This window comes from Pangasianodon hypophthalmus, chromosome 7, assembly GCF_027358585.1.
Source record: "Pangasianodon hypophthalmus isolate fPanHyp1 chromosome 7, fPanHyp1.pri, whole genome shotgun sequence".
In the NCBI taxonomy this organism is placed as follows: domain Eukaryota; kingdom Metazoa; phylum Chordata; class Actinopteri; order Siluriformes; family Pangasiidae; genus Pangasianodon; species Pangasianodon hypophthalmus.
Window position 1 is genome coordinate 28,376,909 of NC_069716.1, and position 22,617 is coordinate 28,399,525.

Sequence of the window (22,617 nt, forward strand, 5' to 3'; positions counted from 1 at the left end):
TCAGTAAAGAAAGCAGCAGATTCCATAAGAGACACTTTTCAGATAAAAACAGAATGAAGGCTGTTGGGTTTCGCTGCAGAAATAAGAAGCGAGTCGACAGTCAAAGTCTCCAGAAGAACTGTGGCTGCTTCTGCAAGATGCTCAGTAACACTTCCAGCTCATTTCCTTATAAAACTGCACACACTGCACCTCAGATACTGCTTTATTTTTAAAAAGTGAAGGATCATCACACCAAATATTGACTTTATTTCATTTATTACTGTTTACTGCTCTTTATAGGATTTTTTAAAAATGAGGAAACATTTAATTTCATTGTTTTTGAAGCATCTTTGCTCTACAGCATTTCTTTACATGTACCTAAGACTTTTGAACAGAACTGTGCATATATATATATATACACACACGCACAGAGAGAGAGCCCACAATATAATATATATTATAATAATATAATTTATATGTAAATACGTATATAACTTTTCTTTATTGTGTCCAAAAATATTACTTTTCCTAAGTGTTAATAGTACGTATTTCAGTCTATTAATCAGAAATTATTTAGTTTAAATTGTTTTACAAAACACAGTATCAAAATTAGATATTTTTGCACATTTTGTATACGTGTATATTTATTAATCTAAGGTAAACACTAACATAAAAATTTTAACGTTTTATGAAGATCTCCATGGAAACGCCCCTCAGAGGCGAAAGCTGATTGGACAACGGCGCTCCAATTTCCAAAAATAAAAAAGAATTGATTAAACGTAATTTATTTTTTAACGGATGAATTGAACAAGTTCCGTATTTATATCTAAATATTTATAAACTGTGAGAAAATTAATAAGCTTTATAAACTTATGAAAAGTAATAAGTAGAAACGTCGAGACTTTGGGTGACGCAATGCGTGCAGTTGCAACCACGCCCACTTTTCAAAATCCACCAATCGGTGGTCAAAACGTAACCTCGCGTCTGATGTTAGCCTCGCGAGCAGTGTTATGCTAGCATTAGCATAATATTGGTAGCCCTGGGGGAAAGGTGTTGCGTTAGTGTCTGGGCTTAAATTGACGAAATTAAGTCATTAATTAAATAACTTTTAAAAAATTGTCTAAGGTTGTTTAAGTTCAGCTTTTAAGCGTTTATTGCGAAGCTTGTAGGTGAACTGTGAGCTGTGTTCTTAGCCATGGTGGCCCTAACAGTGCTTGCTCGGCACCTCCAGAGGCACCTGGTCCGGCAGGTTCGGCAGGTTCGGCTCCCGGTTCCGCAGCGCTCGGTTCCGGTCCGCACATGTAACCTGTCCGCCTGCTCCAGCAGAGTCGTCCTGTCCCAGAGTAAGTTCCATTAACAGCCTTTCTTCTTTCAGTAATGTGGACATATTACTGTTATGCATGTATTATTATATGCAGATGATTTGAATAAAACAATCTTTATATCTGTTTTGGTTCTAAGCATAAAGCTCCACTTTAGTGGACAGATCTAACATTTCCACAATGTTCTGATTCTTTTGTTGCAAATATAAATCTTACAGTAAACACATTTTGCTCTCCTGATCAAATGTACAATGTCTTGCGTAAGTATTCAACCCATTCTTGTACCTTTCCACATTTTGTAGCGTTACAGCCTGGAACTGAAATGGACTTAACTGCGAATTTATGTCTTGAATCTGCACAAAATAGCCAACGATACTGAAATAGGGGTTAAGTCTGTAAAGTTTGGCAAATTATTTGGAAATTAAAAAGGTAAAAGTGAAAAAAACATAACACTCCTAATCACCTGGAGAGCACAGTGAAGCACGGTGGCGGTGGCGTCAGGTTAAAAGGCAGTATAGTTTGCAAAACTGTTTACAAATTGCAAAATGTAAACGTTTTGATTGCTTTCCTGTTGCTGTGAATCCCGTGAAATTAGTTTCCAGTATCCATCAGAAGTGACATTACTTGTTGAATGGAGTTGGATCTGTGTGTGCAATTAAAGTGTCATGTGATCTCAATAAAAATACAATCTGTTCATGGAAAAAAAAAACCCAGAGTTTCTCAGAGAACTCACCTAAGTAAATAGCATCATAAAGACCAAGCTGCTATTAAAACTGGAGGTTCTGGGAAGGTGTCAGTCAGGGTTCGGTTATACTGTCGCAGGTATCGTATATCTAATCCCTAAAAGATAATACAGTGATGTCATTATGTGGCCTTTTGCTTTTCTTTGCCGATATCCTGCAAAAAAACAAACTTGTTTACGTCGTGCCTCCTGTTTGTGTGATCTTGCCAGCGTGACGAGTGCTTTTCTGGGAAAAGGAGCTGCTACATGTTCAAAAAGTTCCCACAAGACATCACAGACTAATTTGTGTATTCGTTGAATCTTTATACTCATTTGCATATCAAAATGTGTTACATAAAGAAGGAATTTTTCTGAAGACGAATAGAACAGAGCAGAATAGAACCATATTAATGGTATTCTTTTATTTTATATTTCTTTAACATGCCATCCATCACCCAGTATGTCTGAATGTCTTAGGATTAAAGCAGATAAGCTTGTAGTGAAAACCTTGCAGCATTTTCAGCACATTGCAGATTTGTTGTTAGGTCAACATTAGAGATTAGCACTGATCACTGCATTACAGTGTGTTCAAGATCAAAGCAAATTTCTTTGAGCTTATCTTGAAATAAATACAGATACTGACTGAAACATATCAGCGTCCATCTGGCATGTGGTGTCGTAATGAGCTCTAAATTGATACCGTGTGCTCTAACAGTTGCCTACTGTACAGATAGCATGTGAGACAGGAAGAGAAAATGACACACACTATATATAAAACTACAAAATGTTTATTTAGACTGTTTTTACTTTCCAAAACCTCATATTATAAAAAATTCTTGCTAAAAATAAAATAGAAAGCTGTTATTTTTAACGTCCTCTCATACCAGGTTGTTAGTAGGTGAAAGCAAATAAAACAGCTTTCTGCTGTTTTAACGTTTTTATCTATATTCAATATTTGTTTCATTTATTTGGCAAGTGGCTTTATTTAAAGAGCTTTAGAAGTGAGGAGGAAGAGCTGTGTAAGTTAAGAGTTAAAGGAGGACTTCGGTTCACCCATATGTCTTCAATTAGCTAAGACATGTTTGGTGTCCGATGCAGCTAACAAATATTATAATGTCTATCTCACTTAAAATCTTTTCTGTAAATAGATACATGCCTGAAACTTCATAGACTTGATTGTAAAGACATAATCAATCAAATTTTGTAAGAATGCATAGGTAAGCCCTATTCGGTTTGGATTAGTTTTTCAGGAGAACGCTTGTAAACAGGGCTATAATCAAGTTAAAGGGGCAGTTTGTAATTATTGGAGCCCTCTGCTGGTTGCGGGATGAATTGCAATTGTGATGAAAACGTGGATGAGTTCCTCTCAACTGACTCCGCCCCCTCACCATCAAATGCTTCATGAGTTTTTATTTAACCGCAGAGAATCGACGGATGTGTCCCCGGGGCCCAATCACGTCACATCATATTCTTATGAGATCATAAAAACTCCAAGACTTTGGTGGAAAACCAAGCAAAGGAGCAGAAGTTGAGCTTTCACATGATGTCTAGTTTATGTCCGTATATCAAGCAGAAGTAGAGATTTTGAAAATCACACAAAATTATTTACTGCTTGTGCAACTGTTACTCATAAAAACAAGCAGAAAAAAGCTCTCAGATCTGCTGGATATAAACTATCGATGCATTTACTCCGATCAGTCCCTTGACCAATCAGATTTAGAAATGTTTACATTATCCAGAACAATAAACTCATCCTCGTGCTAGTTCACTAGGTCAGTGTAAAACCCTGCTGGTGATGTCTTGTGTTTTTTTTTTCTGTACTAGCAAGTGCAAATTTAAGTGCTTGGTCAGGAAGTAGATCGTTAGTTATCGTTTGAAGACTCGCGGTTAGTATTAGTCACCTCATCCTCTTGACGAAACAGATTTAGTAACACGGCAGAACGAAGCTTTTGCGACAGTAACGTATTTGAAGTGAAAATGATTCGGAGCATTGAAGCATTTGACACTGAGCTCTATACTAACTATACTGATTGGACAGTAATGATTCTCACGCCACTCGCATGTCAGCTGAGTGGTTGCTTTTTTTATTGCTTTCTACAGATGACATTTTGTAATATAGAAATCGAAGGAATGACCAAAAGAAAAAAAACCTCCTGTACCTGCTCTGTTTTAATTGTAGTTATGGTGTTGAAGGAAAAAATAACTTTAAAAAAACTTTGTTAAGGGTGTTTTCCTCATTTATTCAATAAAAATTAGATTCTTTTTGGTGGGTTTTGTACTCTGTGGCATCAGTACAATATCTAAGAGTAAAAGAGAGGTTTTCAGGTTTTGCTGCAAAAATATCATAGCAAACACTTGAGGTAAAAACATTTAAGGAAGTATAATAGTGCACAACTATCAAATATCAAAATCTACTGCAGAATGTTCAAAGATACCACAGACTCCAGAGGGTTAAGGGAAAGCGCCAGTCAAGGTGTTCAGTTGGGAAACGGAGCTCGTTTCCGGGCTGGAAAAATGCAAGGAGAAGTTTGAAATACACAAACTAGTAGCATGCTTTGCGTGGCAGTATTGAGAATCAGCGTTTCGCTAAGGCATCTGTGAAGCTATGGGATTATTCCACATCTAAAATCACCTTTAAATATTACAACCATGATCTTTGTTTAAAATGGAAGTATATTATCATTTACATAATACATAGAACAGTTCTGCTTATTGTGTGTCTGTGTTGTGAATATAAAAAATGTTGCCTGTTGTCATCGTGTCCAAGATGGCCGACACCCAAAGCGTTCCAGCGTTCCAGCGTTCAGCTACGTTTTACGTTCAGCTGCGCAGTAAACCTTTGTTCGTGTTTATAGTTAGCAGGAATTGACTTACTTTACACGCTATAGCGTTTTTACACCACAGCGCTGTTGAATTCTGGATTCTGATTGGTCAGATGTTGGTCAGGTGTTGATTAATTTTTAAAAGGAGTCTCCAGTCTCCAGTTTTTTATTGAATTAATAAAAAAGTTAGAGAGAGAGAGAGAGAGAGAGAGACTGGTAACAGCTATCCGCTATAACGTGAAAACCCTGACATGTCCTTTTTTAATTAATTATTAATTGTAATGGTTGGCAAATTGCTGTTGCATAAGAGGAATAAAACACTTTGAGATGTGCTGTTTTCCTGTAACAGCATGACTGAGTGTTTTATTCCTTATTCCTCCTCAGTTATGTCTTGGCTGATGGATTAGGTTTTGTGGAAGTGGAACAATCCCAGTTATTTGTGCGCTATTTGCAGAGCAGGCTTTATTTTTACTCAAGACCGTGGCTGACTGTAAAGCAGGCTGTATTTTGTAAAGGTAGTTATTTTTGTATTTTTGTCCTGCTGGCCCTTGAAGTGGCTTGGAGGAATTACAGTGTTAACTGCTTTTCCAGTGACCTCGTTTAAAAAAAAAAAAAGAAAAAACCTTCCTCCTCGCATTCCTGTGGCTTAAATTTAATTCAGTGAAACGCCTTTTGCACACACACTACAGTCACATGTGACCATATAAGCACAACGCAGAGAGTCACATCTCAGGAACAGTCTCTGTGGAGAGGTTATGTTCTAGCGTATGCTCTTTTCTTAAACTTTTCCTAAACTTGTAGGCTTTTGGTCTCAAGGGAGCGCTGCTGCCAAGAAAAGTTCCTTCACTGGAAATCAATATTGCGTCGGATTGAGTTCCTGCTGCAAAGCCAGGTTTTTTTTTTTTTTTCTTTCCCCTCACCACATTCAGATGACGTGTCTCTTCCTCCAGCTTTATTTCACGGATCCTTCATGAGTCACGTTCTCAAAAGAGAAGTTTCTTTCCTCTCTGATTTCACTCGTGGCACGTTTAAAAAAAAAAAGGCGTCTTTCCTGTTCGCTTTGTCGATCCGGTGAAGTTTTATTTGTAAAATGATGTGTCATAAAGCGTGCGAGGCGGCGGAATATATTAAAAAAAGTAGGTGGTTGTTTTATGTCTTTTTTTTTCCCAGCAAATGTATTTTTTTGTTGTTGTTGTTTTGTTTTGTTTTTTGATCAACTGGATGTCTGCATGTTTTTTTTTTTCCTCACCTCAGTGCACCCGATGTGGCAGGAGCCTCTGGAAGTGCCCGGAGGAGAGCGCCAGTCTCCCATCGACATCAGCATGCGTAAAAGCATCTTCGACCCGAACCTGAAACCGCTCGTTACGCAGTACGACCCCAGAACCTGCCAGCAGATCTGGAACAACGGATACTCCTTCCTCGTCGAGTATGACGACACGACAGACAAGTCCAGTAAGACAAGAGCGCATGGAGTATTCTGATAAAAATACAGTAAAATTAAAAATCCTGAAGGAGTTGTTGGTCTAATTAATTTAACAAATGTAGCATGAGTCGATCATTTTAATGGCACTAATAACATCAACAACTGAAAATTCAGTAACCAAGAGCTGATTTAGTAAAAAATATAAATACAGTAACAGCTGGTTGTTAAAAAAAATCACATCCTGTAAGAGAGGATTATTTTTTTATAATATTTCCTGATCATTTTTATAGTGTTTCTTTTAAAATTGGTAATACTAATAAATAATTATTAATATTAATAAACTGTACTGTTTTTACAGTTACGGTTAGGATTAAAGTGTGATCATGGTGTTAATTTGCTGGAGTAATCGTTGTGTCAATGGAAGGTCTTCACAAGCTGTGTGTGTGTGCGTGTGTGTGTGTGTGTGTGTGTGTGTGTGTGATGCAGCACTGCGTGGTGGTCCTCTGGAGGATCAGTTCAGGTTGTGTCAGTTTCATTTCCACTGGGGAGAGAATAACTCCTGGGGCTCTGAACACACTGTGGACCGCCAACTCTACCCCGCTGAGGTAATGGCTCCTGAATCCTGGATTCTGATTGGTCAGCAGGTGTTGATTAATGTTCAATAACAGCAGCTCTGACAGTAGTGCAGCTTCAAATCACAGGTTTATATTAATGCGCTCATTCTGATACATTATGGTTTCTATAGTAACAGCTCATTCACAGGGACATGTACGGTGGACACGCCACATAAACAGATTTAAAAAAAACGTGTTGATATAGTGAAGTTTCCTGTAAGGAGATGTTTATGTAACATTTATGGAAGGAGTCTCCAGTGTCAGCAGTCAGAGGTAAAGCTGTAACTTTAAGTTTTACGACATCATCAGGACAGAAGAGTTTACACTTTTACAGTTTCTGGGTAACATGACAAGCTGCATTTTTTTGGTTGTTTTGTTTTGTTTTGGTTGGGTTTTTTTTTTCAAGAGAGAGAAAAGAGATGTTGGTGAGGGAGTGACTGTAGCTGCTATAACAAAAGTTCAATGTACATTCAACAACATGACATGACGTCTTTAAAAAAAAAAAAAAAAGCATAATAGTTTGCAGATTGCTGTGGTATAAGGGGAATAAAACACTTTAATTAGGAAAATAATCAACTTTGCAATTATTTTTCAGACAGTGTGTGTGTGTGTGTGTGTTAGTTTCTGACAGTCCTGTACACACTGCAGTGATGACAGTTCTCCATCTGAGCACAGTCATAGTTAAACAATAAAACTTTAATGCACGCAGAGATAATATTAGTGGCAAAAAGACCTGTGTGTGTGTGTGTGTGTGTGTGTGTGTGTGTGTGTGTGTGTGTGCGCGTGTGAGACTGCCATGTGAGTATAGGACGGAACGCAGAGGCTTACAGGAAAGTCCTCTATTTATGAAGTGGAATGTTCTTAGTGAAATGCTTTAACCTCCAACAAGGGCATGAGTTCGTGCACACACACACACACACACACACACACACACACACACACACACACACACACACACACACAGTGCACAACCAGGCCTCATGTGTGTCACTTTTTTGACCTCCCCATTGGGATTGTGAGCCTTCTAAAGCTTTCAGCACTCCCTGTGTGTATGTCTGTATGTGTGTGTGTGTGTGTGTGTGTGTGTGTGTGTTTGTTCCAGTTAGGTCTAGAAAGTCACATTTGTGGCTGTGTATGCGGTTTCTCCAAAGCCTGTACGTTGTGGTATGCGGTTACAGGGAAATAATCAACGATAGGGCGGTGTGATGAAGTGGAGTTACTGTTACTCCCCTGAAGTTGATTATTTTCCTATAACGGAATATCCCCTTCGGCATGTTTATTCCTCTTACACCACAGCAGTTTGCCAGTTTGCAGTTGTTTTTTTATTAAAAAAATCATGTCATGCTTTTTATCATATGTTAATATGACAGTTAAAAAAAAAAGCAGCTTGTCATGTTACTGAGACACTCCAAAGTTAACCTCCTCTGTCCTGAAGTTGTCAGAAAGCTTCAAGTTACAGCTTTACCACTGAGGGTTACAAAGCGCTGACACTTCCTGACAAGTCCTTGTGAATGATCTGTTGTAGTTACAGAAACTATAATCCGTTAGAACAAGTGCATTAATGTAAACCTCTGATTTGCAGCTGCACTACTGTCAGAGCTGCTGTTGTAGAAAATTTCAAAACTTTGCATGTTAAATATCACAATATATCGTAGAATCGATTATCAGTGCATGCCTGCTGTATCTCAGGTGTATGATTAAAGACCTATTTTTATGCATTACTAAGAATTTCATATAAACATGCACTCCTGGGCAAAAAAAAAAAAAAAAAAAACTGGCCCAAAATGGGAAAATATTAATAACAAATCATTGGTCAGGAAATGAGCAAGAATGAAACAGATAGATAAAGGAGATTAGCATGCGAGAGCTTTTCCCTTTGATTTCTGTATATGTTTAAGCCTCGTGGTCCTTGATGGGATGCATCAGATGCTGCAGATAACCATATAATCATAATCTTTTAAGAAAAAAACCATCCCAAAAGATATTTTTGGAAAATTTTGTACACCCAGACAAGTTAGTTTGAATTTTACATCAAACATTTTAATCATTATCATGATTTTACCTTTGCATACAAGAAGACTATAGAAGTGAATTTCCCTGTTTCTAGCTTTTCCCCAAACAGCAAAAGGAAACGAGTGAATGGAGGCACAGGAGCTCTCAGGACTGCATCTGGTTCATTCCTGCTGATGTTCTGACCAATCATTTGTTGTTAAGACCATTAAAAGCTTCATATTTGCCTTTTCAAGTCAAATCAAGTGGAGTTTATTGTCATTTCAGCCATATACAAGTACATAGTGAAACGAAACAACGTTTCTCTAGAACCAAGGTGCTACATAAGAAACACAGAACAACACAGAACTACAAGGGACTACATAAATTATACAATAAATTGCACAAGTGCAAACAAGTGCAAACAAGTGCAGACAGCACAAGACAGCACAAGACAGCACAAGACAGCACAAGACAGCACAAGACAGTACAATGACTACTGGGACAGACAATGGGCATAGTATGTCCCAGTGCAGCGCCGACCAGTACACAGTTCTGTTTGCCCAGGAGTGTATGCTGGTCCATATACATTGTGTGTGTGTGTGTGTGTGTGTGTGTGTTTGCTTCATACCACTATAAGCTGAGAGTGAGTGTTTCCAGTGTCTCTCTTTTTGCCCTTATTCTCTCTGGTGTTCTCTTTCACTCCGCTCTCAGTCTTTTATTTCCCCGGATGAATAGAGTCCAGTGTGGTTGAATGGCTTCTTTGTTCGGATATTGTGTCGAGACTGAGGAGTGGTGTTACAGGAGCAGTTTGAACAGCTAAAAATGAAAAAAAGACACAATCTTCCCCTTTACCCCAGAGGTAGTGAATCAATCAAGACATGTTTTATGTCCTTAGTTGGCTTGTTTATAGTTTAGACAAAAATTTATAGCTGCCACTTTATACTGATACAGACTGCACGTCAGTTGAATCAAAGCTGGCGTGCGCGCGCGCGCGCGCGCGTGTGTTTGCGCGCTAGGCCAAGAGGTATGTTTCTATTAGGGATGTAACTGAATACAAATACATGCGTTCTAAAAAAATAAAAACACACATATGAATAGTAGACAGACTGCTTGTTTTTGTTTATCTTTATCTAACGCTTGCCGCAAAGTTTCAGGCTAGCTGTGTGCATCGAGACTGGGGGAAAAAATTTGCGTGAGATTTTGCCTCTCATGTGGAACATGTAAAGACAGATCACGGGCAGGGTTGCCAGATCTGCACGAAAAGACTTGAAACTAGCCCTGAGCAATGGAAGACCTAGACTTCTTTCTCAGTTTTTGCCTGGAAAACAAGTTAACCATGGTGTGCGCGCATTTCTTATTTATAGTATCTGCAATACGCAGACAGAGAGCCTGTCACCCCGCTCGCTGGACAAACCCCATGTTCAGTAACACGATACATTCTTAAATGTCCGATCTCCATCATTGTGAAAAGAAATCCTGTCTGAAAATAATTCAGGAATTATAGTTTGATTCTGAGCAGCACTGCAAGTAAAGCTGATAAAATACTATCAGATGGATATTGTTGACAACTATTAATGACAAGTTTCTTGATTTGAGGAGTCAAAGGGTGAGAAAACCTTAATTTTGTTTTTAGTTTTCTTAACTTCTTCTTAACTTTAGTTTTTAGTTTTCATTGTTTATTCCAAATAGGTGTCAGAAAATTCGATCATTCTTTTACATAATCTCCACTTTGTTCAATGCAAGTGTACCAGTGCTTAATGAGTGTCCGGATTCTTCTAGAAAAAAAATCGTTTACATTCTACATTGTCGCATTTCCATTTGACTCTCACAGTTAGCTTGCTACTCAGTCACATTAGATAGAAGACAGAAAGCTTGCTAGAAAGTTCCACAAGTCGTCTGGTTCAGGAATTGAATAAAGATAGGTTCTGCAAATTCTGCACTTCTTATTCCTTCTTTTGCCCACTTCCACTTTACATCTGTCTGTACATATGTGTATAAAAGAGAAAGATGCCATGCCGGGGTGTGTGTGTGTGTGTAAAATATAACTTGTCCTGCTCTCCTGCAGCTCCACTTGGTCCACTGGAATGCAGATAAATACGCTTTGTTTGAGGAGGCCGTCGTGGAGGAGAATGGATTGGCTGTTATTGGCGTCTTCTTGAAGGTACTGCATCTGATATCTTAACAGCCAGACAGCACCCATTTCTTTTTTTATAGATGTATTTTGACACCAAAATGTACTTTGGTCTTAATCATGATGAGTCAGAAGCAGGAACAGAAAATGATCTCTGTCTGTAGATCTGCATCATGGTTTAACCCAATTATGGGTACTATACCTAGTTAACATGAAACATATTGCTTTACACCACTGAATTCTCAAATCTCATATCATACGACCTGTCAGGGAAAACCCAGACTAATACTATAACAAGTAAAATATTAGTTTACATATCATTATTATTATTATTATTATTATTATAATTATTACTATTATAATACCTTTTCTTATTATTCTTTTTCCGCTTCTTCGTCTTCTTCTGGCTAGGGTGTCTATGGCAGCCCATAGAACTGTGTGGTAAAAAGTTGTGAAATTTGGCTCACTGATTGGGGAGGGTCTAAGGAACGTTCTGACCAAATTTGGGCCAAGTGCTCCAAATGCCTAGCGCCACCATCAGGTCAAATTTGGGCCTAATATGGAAGTATGTTTATGGTTATAACTTTTGAACCATGTGTCCAAATTTTAAAAGCCAGCGTGCTATGACATCAATTTCCCTCTGGATTTTGTTTTGTCAAAAACAGTTTTCGCTACTTCTTCTACAAATATTTTCCAGTCATCACCAAATTTGGCACACATCATCTTCAGAGTAAGCCTCACAAAAGTTTTCAAAATAATTTTGATTACTCCAGACAGTTTGCCCGTAATGGGCCAATGAACAGGAAGTGCGACTGTATCTGAGCAGCAACATTGCGCACTGACACAAAATTTGTTACGCATCTTCAGGACAATGCAACAAATTTTTGCCACCTACTGGTCAAAAGTTTCTATAACATGCTAAAAATCTTTACATCTAATTGCCATTTTTGCTACTCCTCCTCCAAATTTTGTCCAATCTTCACCACATTTGGCTCACATCATCTTGAGACCTGTCTGAACAAAATTCATCAAAGGAACTCTGATATTCAAAACCTTTCTCCCATAACGGACTGGCAACTGCGTGAAACTACAAATCACTCTTGAATCCCTTTATGGCTCTGCTTTCCTGTGATTGCTTATGCAGCAATTGTAGCGCATCTGTGAATGTGTGGCTCACCGAGTCTGGGTGCTTGGCCCCCTGAAAATCCTGCTTGCAGCTTTAATTATTACTAATATTATTATTATCATTATTATTATTATTATTACTGCTACTACAATTGTGCTCACAATGTTATTCACCATATACGGTTTTCCTTTATGTCTGAATAATAATGGTTGCTTTTTGTCCTTTGTTTAGGTTGGGAAGACACACGAGGGTCTGCAGAAGCTGGTGGACGCTCTACCTGCCGTCAGACACAAGGTGTGTACCGCCGTTTTAAAACCTGCTGTTTTATGGAGGTGGAGGTTTAATCAGAAGCTCTGCATCTGTGTGAACTGTGTGAACTGTTTTGTTCCATAAAGGATTCTGTAAAAATGAAATACTTATTTTAAATGCATTATCGTTTCTATTGCTTGTGTTATTCTCATGGATCAGACCCTTCAGAAAGGGGCGGAGTCAACTCTGTTTTCAGAGGAGGCTAAAGTCCTTTGGTTCTACGTACTTTTTATGAGTCAGCTATGTTGAGTATTGGCAATTTAAATGGAAAAGGCACCAACAGACTCAACAAGATCATCAGGAAGGCGGGCTCAGTCCTGGGGCTCAGACTGGACTCAGTGGAGATGGTGGTGGAGAAGAGAATGCTGACCAAAGTCTCAGCCGTCAGGACTGAACCCGCTCACACAGTCCATGCTGAAATCATTCCTCTGCAGAGTCTAATTACCAGCAGGCATCTTCTGCCTCGGTGCAGAAGGAAGTGCATTCTCAGGTCCTTCCTCCCGGCAGCTATTAGAATGTATAACCTGTTTGTCTTTAGATCGTCTGTTCAGCTCTCCTGTTCTTACATGCACAGATTACACAATGAACAGTGTTATAGCCTGCACACGACTGTACATCTGGATATATTCTCACTTACATGTATAAAACTATAAATGTACTACATACGTACATATTGTCTGTTTTCGTATTCCTTCTTGCCTTTCTTCCTCTGTCTCTCTCTGTTTCTCTCCCTTTCTCTATCTCCCTCCTTCTCACTCTTGTTTTCTCTCTCTCGTCTTTCTATTCCTCTGTTTGTTTCTCGTTGTTATCTCCCTTTCTGTGTATCTCTCTTTCGCTCTGTCTTTCTTTCTGCCTCTCTCTCTCTTGCTCACTCTCACTCTCACGTTCTCTCACTACACAGGACAGTGTAGTGGAGTTCACTAAATTTGACCCATCCTGCCTCCTGCCTGAGAGCATTAATGAGTATTGGACATACGCCGGATCTCTGACCACGCCCCCTCTGACCGAGGCCGTCACCTGGATCATCATGAAGCAGCCCATTGAAGTGAGCCACGATCAGGTACGACCAGAGACACGGACGAACGTTCAGAGCTTCTACAGGAAGTGAACTTTAAAAAGTTTTAGTATTTTTTTTTTTTTAAAACTAGCTTTCAGCTCTGTCTTGCAACACTGCAAAAAATGACATCTTATCAAGTAGAAATACCTTGAATAGAGTCAAATACATCTGGTATTTCCTGTTATAAGATTACAATAAACCAAATAGATTATTATAAAAAGATTATTAAATCTTTTTCAAGCCATTTGTACTCATTTCAAGCTTGAAATTTACTCATTTTAAGCATTTATTTCTAAAAAGAAGCAAAATTATCTGCCAATAGAATAAGAAAACTACAAGCATGAAATGAAGAATAATGTCCAGAGATAAGTTTAATGATCTTATATTTGGTATATTGTAATCTTATAATATAGTAATTTATATATCTTCAAGATATTTTCATTTGCTAAGATGACTTTTTTGCAGTGAAAAGTGTAGGCTTAGTCCAGGGTGAGCTCTAAATATCAATATTATATAATTAAAATGTTTCATTTCTGTTCAGAAATGACAGGGTTCAGTTTAATTAAATGTTTTGTGTAATGACCGGTAATTAAATGGCTGGTTCTGTAATTGTCCTGTGTGTGTAAATCGCCTCTTGACTTCTGAGGTCCAGTTTTATTTTAAAAGCAGTTTTCGTGCTTCTTTCACTGGTCAGAAGCTGCAAGCTCATATATTTAGTTTTTGTTTATGTCTGTTTTTTTCCCCATGCAGGACTTTCCCATCTGACCTATCCAAATTTTCTTTTTAATCAGTGACACACCCTCGCTCTCATTTTCTGTCTTTCTCTCTTTTTCTGATAAAACCATAACGGGTTATGATATTGCCAAGACATTTAAATCTATAGATCATAAATCACTTTTTTTTATAGGAAGGTACAGGAAAGAGTATATAAAAAGTAAAATTATCTGCCCAACCTCCCCCTAATGCCAAGTTAAAGTGGGACATCCTGCTTTCTTTCAATAACAATCAACAGCTTTTTCAGCAGTTTTGGTTCCAGAAGGAAAGTTCCTGCTCATTTTCTTCTCCACAGACTTTTCAGAAAATTTTTCAATAACGAGTTTAAAGCTACAAACCAAACAGCTACGAGATGAATCATGACCTCATTAAAATTATTTAAAGTTTGACGTGTATATATGTTTATTATTATTAGTATCTCGGAGTATTCCATGGTAACAAAGTGACCTTTTCACCACAGCAGAACAGTTCCACAAAGCAAAAATGGCATATCGGTAACTCCTTCATCACACCACTGTCGATTATTTTTACTATAACAGCATGACATGGAGTGTTTTATTCTGTATATAAAACTAGGCAAACTTTAAGGATTTTTCTGTTTCACTCACCAGGAATGTTTTTTAACTTTCTTCTAACAATTTTCTCATTACTAGTCTTTAGGCATTTCTGCAAATTTGTATCTATTTTTAAAGAAACACATCACATATAAAGCTCTCTTTGCGTCATATTCCCTCTCTCTCTTCCTCTCTTTCTCTCTCTCTCTCTCTCTCTCTCTCTCAGTTGGCTGTGTTTAGGAGTCTGCTGTTCACCTCGGCAGAGGAAGAGGCGCAGAAGAGCATGGTGAACAACTTCCGGGTCCAGCAGCCTCTAAAGGGCCGAACGGTTCGCTCGTCCTTCACCCCGTTCCTCCAGAACGTTCCTCCAGCTGACCCCTAAACCCTCATCCTGACCTTGTGAAGTACTGATGGTGTCATCTCAGTCTTATAAACGGTGATACGTGTCACAACATCTCAACATTTCAGCCCAGTTTACGACCAGGAACCCGAGTCAGGTCCAAAAGTCTGAGTCCTCTAACAAATACTGCATTTCATCACAAAGAAATACAGGTTCATTGAATAACTGAACTTCACTCAGAATAAATCAGGCGCACAGGATGTTCAGATACATTTAATTTCATTTAAATGGTTAGTAAAAGACAGGATGTTGTACTCGACTCTCCTCAAACACTTCGTGCCACTTCATACAGTTCCTGCAGCTTCTGTTCAAAGGGATTTAACTTTTAGTTTTCTTTTTACTTTTGGAGGGGATTTTTTTTTTCCTGAACGTATATGCATGTAGTAGCTGATGTATGATTGCGGTGTAGGAAATGTACAACTTGGCTATACACTGCCAGTCAAACAGTTTTGAGCCCTGAAGTTTCTAATCTTTTCTTAATCACTATTACATGATACAGAATAGTAGTTAATTAAGCAAAGGTAAAGAACTTGTTACACTCTCGCTCCCAGATCTTATTGTGACTCTAAATGAGGATTTTATTTTAATGGCAGGCGCACTTGGGGGATTAAGCTGTTAAACTGTAGGTAAAAGACTTATATACGGTACAGTGCTAGTGTTAACTACAGAGGTGCCATCATTTACGGTTCAGCGCTAGCATTTTTGGCCCCTCGCTGTTGCGCTAAGATTTTCTTTCTTGAAAGAAAAACTGATCGCAAATAAAATTCACCCAGCAGAAAAAAAAAACAAGTCACTGTATTTTGATCTGCGGATTCACAAACCAGTAGAAAACAAGAAGGCGGGGCACTTGTGTGTTTGGTCGGTAAGAAAAATAGAGAAGCTTCTTAATTATTAATTTGCTCTTCTATTTTTTTTATTTATTAATTAGCCATCTCAGCCACTCATATGTGCTTAGGGGGGTAGATTTTTAATTTTAGAGTAATTGCAATGAGGTCATTTGAGACTGTTCGACTGGCAGTGTATGTTCCAGGTTTGTTCAGGATTTTTTGGTGGTTTTATTTCGGCAAACCGCAGAAGGCGTGCCTTACTGTAGCTCTACAGAAATATTACAGATTTTCAGTTGGGTCACTTACAGAGACTGGAAAAATGTTATGCATGTGTGAATTTAACTTAAAACTAGAAATCTAGAAACTAAATAATGACTCTTTAATCCTTTCAATTAATTCAGAATGTTTCATAAGACACCAGGTAATTTCCTTGATTTTCTGCATTCTTCTGCAGTGACATGGCGTTCCCGATGTTACTGCCAACACTGCAAGAGGAAAAACTCATTTTTCTGAGACCAGTTTATCTCCTAATGCCTCTTCAGTGTTGATGAAGGTTTATTTCCAGTCTCTGTAGCCGTCCCTGCTTAAAGTTCCTCTTCGTACAGAAGAGAAATGATACGCTGACCTTCTCATGTGTTCTTCATTTCTCATACAGTTTTAATAACTGACCCTGCACTTGATGTTTACTGCCCGGGAAAACTCAGTTTAAACCTTAAACTGCACACTTCCTTTAATGATTTACTGTTAACAAGCGAGATTATTTCATCTCTGACCAATTAGCTCATTTAGATGATATCTGTTATAAAGATGATCACTTTATACATGTGTGTGAGGAAATAGCTGAGTTTATAATATAGTGGATTCACATGCAGGATGTAAACGAACTACCGTAAACACTAAAATACCGTATACAAGACATGCTGTAGTGCTTGCCTGATTTTTTTTTTTTTAATGATTTCTAATTACATAACTCTCTTACAAAACTGCACTGTAGCTCTCTGTAAGTATTGGGACAATACAGATGTTGCTTTTCTCCCAAAAAGACAGTACATCTTATACTTCATATATAGTCCAGAAATATATATATAAATATCTAACAATATAAAGCGAATTTGTGACTTCTGGTGTTCATTTATTATTAGAATACATAATTTTTGTTCTTTGTTATTATTAGTTAAATTTCTCTGTAGCTGAATTTAGATGAAATCCTAATTTTAATCTTAACATATAACAAGACAGAAAAAAACAAACTTGGACAAAGGTTGTATATTTGTGCTTAACATATTTTTTACAATAATCTTTTTTTTTTTTACTTTCTGTAGTAGACATTTGTATGGCATTAAGCAACATCGGGGTTCCTAACATTGAGCTACAGATGTCACAGAAACAGCAAAGAAATGACATTGTGTGGCCCATTCTGCCAATTTCAGATAGAATTTATAATCTAGAGTGACATTATTATCCAGAAAATACGGTAACCGCATTCCAGCCTGTCTCTTTGTTACTGATTTACTCATGTTTTATGGTGTTTTCGGTACTTTTTCTGCTCCCTGCATGTGTTATACAAATAATATATGCTGTATATCTATAGTTTATACGCTTTATCTGTACGTTATAGTTACATGATGTAGTTTTAACACTTGAACGTTGAAGCGATGCGCACAGTTACTGGTTCAGACTTTATTCCGTATGCAGCAGAGTTTGGAAAACCACAGTGCCTTTAGCGTTACGCTCCCACACGGTTTCGTTGCCCAACTGCCAAAAATCTGTCCTTCATTCCTTTTGATAATTGAAGACAGATCAGTGAGAGTAGTGCTGTATTTGGGTTTTTTTTTTTTTGTTTTTTTTTTTTTAATTATTATACTTATAAGGGCCACTAGAGGGCACTGGAGCTCCAGGAGAGCAATGCAGATCCTGTCTATTCAGATTCCAGCAGTGATCTTCTGCTTTTACACACGAACTGACGACTTAAATCAGAGGTCTTGCAGCATGAAAATCACCAAATGTGCCAGAACTATAGGTGCCCTACCCACTCCACATCCTCTCTCACACACACACACACACACTGGAGTTTAGTGACAGATCCGAACAAAGTTGACTTTATCACTACTATCATGTGATTTCAGTCCGTAGGTTTAGCGTACATTAGGTAGATTAGATATAAACTGTATTTTAGCCGAGACTGTTCTTTAAGTCTTGCATATTTACAGTTATTGACCAGGTTTAGCAGGAAATTACCAAACAGTGTTAAAATCTTTCAACTGACAGTGTGTAAGCTTTAAGATCTGCAAGTTACTGATTTATTACTGTTTAAACACTATTAATGCAACAGACATGACATAAACGCTTACAGTATGGAAATTAAATTAGGTTAAATATGAATTATTCTGCATAAAGACCTAAATCTGTGTGTCTTTAAGATTGATGAACTTGCTGCTCTTTTTCCAGTTAGATCTGGATTGTTTCCAGTATTTATACTTACATGAGGGTTTAATATGAGCCCTTTTAACTAAACATTTAACTAAAATGTTAACATAGTATTCAAAAACTATTTAACCAGTCATGTATATCTTTCGTTGACTATGGCTGCTGTCACACTAGTAACTTTCCTTTTTACAGAAAAAGTGTTGACAGGGTGTTTTTTGTGCTAATATGAAAAAAAGCAGCTCAAGCAACGTAACAGCGCTAACTAACTAGCCTAGCTTGTGTTCTAGATTAGACTTATTATTCTGTGTAATGCAGATTGGTGTAACTTTGGTAATGAGCAGGTTTTCTGTCTTCTCTGTAGCTTTGGAAGCAGAAAATCAAGAGAATTTAAGCTGCTTGTGCTTCTTGACTGTACGCAGAAGTGACGTCCTCCTCATATTCACTCACTAACAAGATGTTTTTTTCACTGGCACGTTGTCCTCCACATTTGCTTTACTCATACGCCCTCCAACTTAAATAAATAAATAAATAAATTTAAAAAAGAAGTAGAAGAAGTGCTTGATGATTTCTAAATTTTTCGACTTGTAGCAGATCCAGTGTCTGGGCCGCTTCTCTCAGGTGTAAACTTTTCAGACAGCATTTGTTAACTTTATTAACTGATATGAAGTAATGTATTGTTTTGTAAGATCACGTAAAAGTACTAATGGTGTACCACTTACAGTAAGCTCACCTCCAGTAACAGGAGAGATTAAGTAAGTTCTATGAGGTTCCTCTGGTGTAAACGCACAGCTTGGTGATTGACATGCTCCACCTCTCCAACCAAACACAGTCCAAGTATTTCTAAACTGCACTTGGAATCTGGATCTACAGGAGCAGGTATTAGGAAGAGGAAGGTCACAAAAGACTTAAATCCCGTAAATGTGATACACCTCAGCTGTTAAAAAAAAAAACCTGCCGTGTTTTATTTATATGAGGAAATCAGTGTGAGAATTGTGGTAACTCTGCTGTGTTTGTGAGGGAAAGTGGGCTACACCACAGTGACAAAGAAGTCACGCTCAGAGTAAATCCCTGATCTCTGATCAGTTTGTTCATGACCAGTCTTGCTCTAGTCATGGGTGAAGGCTCTGATCCTGCATCAGCTCTCCCGCTCCGAGTCGTCTTTGTTTCGGTCTGGACGCCATCCTGCTTTGTGGCTGAATAAAAGCATTTCTGTACAAACCCTTCCTCTGTGTGTGGCCTCCAGCCTGAAAAGGCCAGCTGGTCGTATGTGTGTGCGCGCGCGTGTGTGTGTGTGTGTGTGTGTGGGGACCCAATACTCAGTTCAGCCTCACTAACCCAGATTAGAAAGCTGGGACAACTGAAAAACCACCTGTCCTCTAGCAACAGAAAGAGTGTGTCCTGCTTCACGTGATTGTTTTCTTTTTTTATTTCAAGTTTAACCTGATGTTGTTCTTTGGAAGTTTGAGCGGTTGCCAGGTTGAAACAATCTGCTTTTTTTTTTTTTTTTTTTTGTGATTGCCTTACACTACAGTTTTCTTGGTTTATAATCGCTAATAATCAGTGTATAAAAAGATGATACAATCTGGCAACCTAGGGTTTCCTTTTCCTATTCTTCCTTTTGTGGGTTTTGTTTTTTTGTTTTTTTAAACTGATCTGTTTGATGTGGAACAGCCTGAAGTGTTTAAAATTCTTTCGACTGCATTGAGCAGTATCAGACATGCACAAACATTTGGGTTAAATTTTTATTTTTTTCTTTATATCACGAGATGTTACAGTTTGCAATGAACGCCACATTGGCCCAACTGCTGTTTGTGCTGTTTTGTCCATCAGTAGGGATGCACTGAACAGATACACGCCTAAATCTCGGGATATTTTCCAATCAATTCCTATTCCAACTTTACATTTTTTTATAAATGTAGTGTAATGTGTGAGATGCTCACTGACGCATGTGATGCACTGGACAGCATTTGTCTTAAAGTGCCCCATGAAAATTGATGTTTCAGACCTTTTTTATACAACTCTTCTTAATATACTCATTTTAAGCTTAGAGTTTATCAATTCCACGAAACAGTGACAAATCTTTAATTTTTAATTCATCCTGTAGTCGTCCAATTTGAGCTTGGTTCAAAAGTATGCCTTTAAATTCAAAAACGTTTCATGTTTAATGTTTCATGTATAATCCTCATGGACTGGTTCTGATCATTTGAGCTGGTTGTTGCCTCCAATCACATTACGCCTGTGAACATTTTTGATAGTAACAGCTGAACATGTTAAATCTCCTGGAGTTAGATCTGAAGCGTTAGGATCAACAGAAAATCTGTAAAAATGTCACTCCGAAGAACTTTCTTAAGCATAAGCAATAAAGATCTCGACTACATTTGACCCGACATTGTTGGAAACATTTCAGAAAGAAGAAAAGGTCACTCTTGGACATCAGCGTGCATCCCTATTTAATTACATATCCACTGGTCATTTTCTGTTTTTTGTCAGTTCTGCCTGTTTGAAAATAATCACGCACAATGTGTTTTATTCTTATCTTTATGTAGCCTAGTGTGTAAAGTTTTGTAGTGTTTAACCGGACTGTACATGTTGAAACTTTGTGTGTTTTTGCTGTCGGGCGTCTTCTCTGCTCTCGCGTTCCACGGGAATCTAAAGTGGGCGTTTATTCTGGAGGTTTCCCGGGGCATGTGAAGGACCTTTTCCCAGCATGCTCTGTTGTAGCAGGTGCTGACCGGGCACAATCCAGCTGCACTGGGTCTCTCTGTGAGAGTTTTCTCTACAAATATACACACCCCAGACGTCTACGCTACAAACGCTCATTCATGCGGTCCAAAAAAATGCTGTGTAGTAAAGATTCTTTGATGTAAAGGATGAAATAAAATCTAAACAACTCGAGCCCTGTTTCCTTGTCATGTGTTTCCAGCTGAGTCCAGACAGCTGTGAATTAAACAGCATTAAATAACATGTTGATTTTTTTATTAACTGTGCCTGTGTAGAAAATAGTGATCCTGCCTGAATGAAACACTTCACCTCTATCGTTAAGCCTGTCCAAGATCAGAACAGTGCTTTTTTTAAAATAAAATTTCAGATGATTAAGATTGAGAGTTAAAGGAAAATGGGTTTACACTCATGAATGATAGTATATATTATAATATATATATATCCTTTGTTGAATTAGACATAAAAAGAATGAAAAGTGATCAGTTGAAACAAATGTGAAGAAATGGAGGAACTTGGAAAAAAAAAACTTTTTATACCAGCAAACTTTGCATTTTTTTATTTATTTGTACACCATCCTGCTAAAAGTGCCTTAAATTATGGTATACTCCATGGCCTTTCAATTGGATAAATTAAATTCAAATGTAATAATAATAATAATAATAATAATAATAATAAGCATTGGTCCAAATAAAAAGCATTGGCCCACACCCCATCAGCCACAGCGTACACTAGATATGTTTTACTCACAAACAATCTGAACAAATCATTCTCAGTCACTGCCATACACTGAATCATTCCTTTCCTTCCAATTTCTGCTGACAGACTTCACACCTGACCAGAACTGACTCGAGCATCAGCAAATAGCCTTGATATATGAATATTCAAAATAGATTTTACACAGGTTTATATTAGTTTAAAAAAACAGACGAATATCAGTTGTGCCTATTGAGTTAGAGAGTCGTTTAGTCGTGACCAAGATTCGCTCCTCTTACATTCAATAGGTGAGTGTGTGAGTGAGTCCTTTAGTCAGGACCAAGATTCAGTCCTCATGTTTAGCAGTTAAGTGTTTGACCCAGGGAGTTTTTTAGTGTTTAGAGTCAGTGGGTTTTTCGGTCATAACTGTAATTCGCCTCTTTCGTATTCAGCAGGTCAGTGTTTGGTCAGCAACAGACTGAGATTCTCTCCAGTCTGAGAGTCAGCAAGTTTCTGTCACAGACAAAAAAAAATCACGTTGTGCAATTTTTTGGTCGTGAGTTGGAACACATAATGCGACAAAATGTCATCAGCAGCCAGTTTAATGCCACTGCAACCAAAGCTGGCCGTAAACAAAGTTCTGGCAGTCTGAGGATTTTTTAATTTAAAATCTCAGAGTATAAACGCTGCTATGAAGCTCGTCTAAAATCCACCAATAGGAGGAC

The 22,617-nt window shown here is 37.9% G+C and overlaps 1 protein-coding gene and 1 long non-coding RNA gene across 3 annotated transcripts; one reads left to right on the forward strand and one right to left on the reverse strand.

The window, feature by feature from the left end:
- Nucleotides 1-755: 755 nt before the first annotated feature.
- On the forward strand, nt 756-16,967 carry ca5a (carbonic anhydrase Va). Of its 2 annotated transcripts, none has more exons than XM_026946604.3 (7): nt 756-1,322; nt 6,099-6,296; nt 6,754-6,872; nt 10,939-11,034; nt 12,362-12,424; nt 13,341-13,499; nt 15,051-16,967. In XM_026946604.3, exons 1-7 carry the CDS (start codon nt 1,175-1,177, stop codon nt 15,204-15,206), a joined length of 939 nt encoding a protein of 312 aa, XP_026802405.1. In that variant the 5' UTR covers nt 756-1,174; the 3' UTR covers nt 15,207-16,967. The 2 variants fall into 2 exon arrangements, with proteins under 2 accessions (XP_026802405.1, XP_053091352.1); XM_053235377.1 differs by lacking the exon at nt 756-1,322 and adding an exon at nt 5,373-5,980.
- On the reverse strand, nt 1,176-3,132 carry LOC128318592 (uncharacterized). The gene is made up of 4 exons (XR_008302001.1): nt 2,035-3,132; nt 1,765-1,944; nt 1,587-1,654; nt 1,176-1,312 (listed from the first exon to the last, which is right to left on the reverse strand). It is a non-coding gene; the product is annotated as an uncharacterized LOC128318592 (long non-coding RNA).
- Nucleotides 16,968-22,617: the final 5,650 nt, after the last annotated feature.

Excerpts from the sequence above, each read along its gene's own strand:
- ca5a (XM_026946604.3), top strand. The coding sequence starts at position 1,175 with ATGGTGGCCCTAACAGTGCTTGCTCGGCACCTCCAGAGGCACCTGGTC. Across the intron at positions 6,873-10,938 it reads GCCAACTCTACCCCGCTGAG|CTCCACTTGGTCCACTGGAA; the intron begins GTAATGGCTCCT and ends GCTCTCCTGCAG. Across the intron at positions 12,425-13,340 it reads TACCTGCCGTCAGACACAAG|GACAGTGTAGTGGAGTTCAC; the intron begins GTGTGTACCGCC and ends CTCACTACACAG.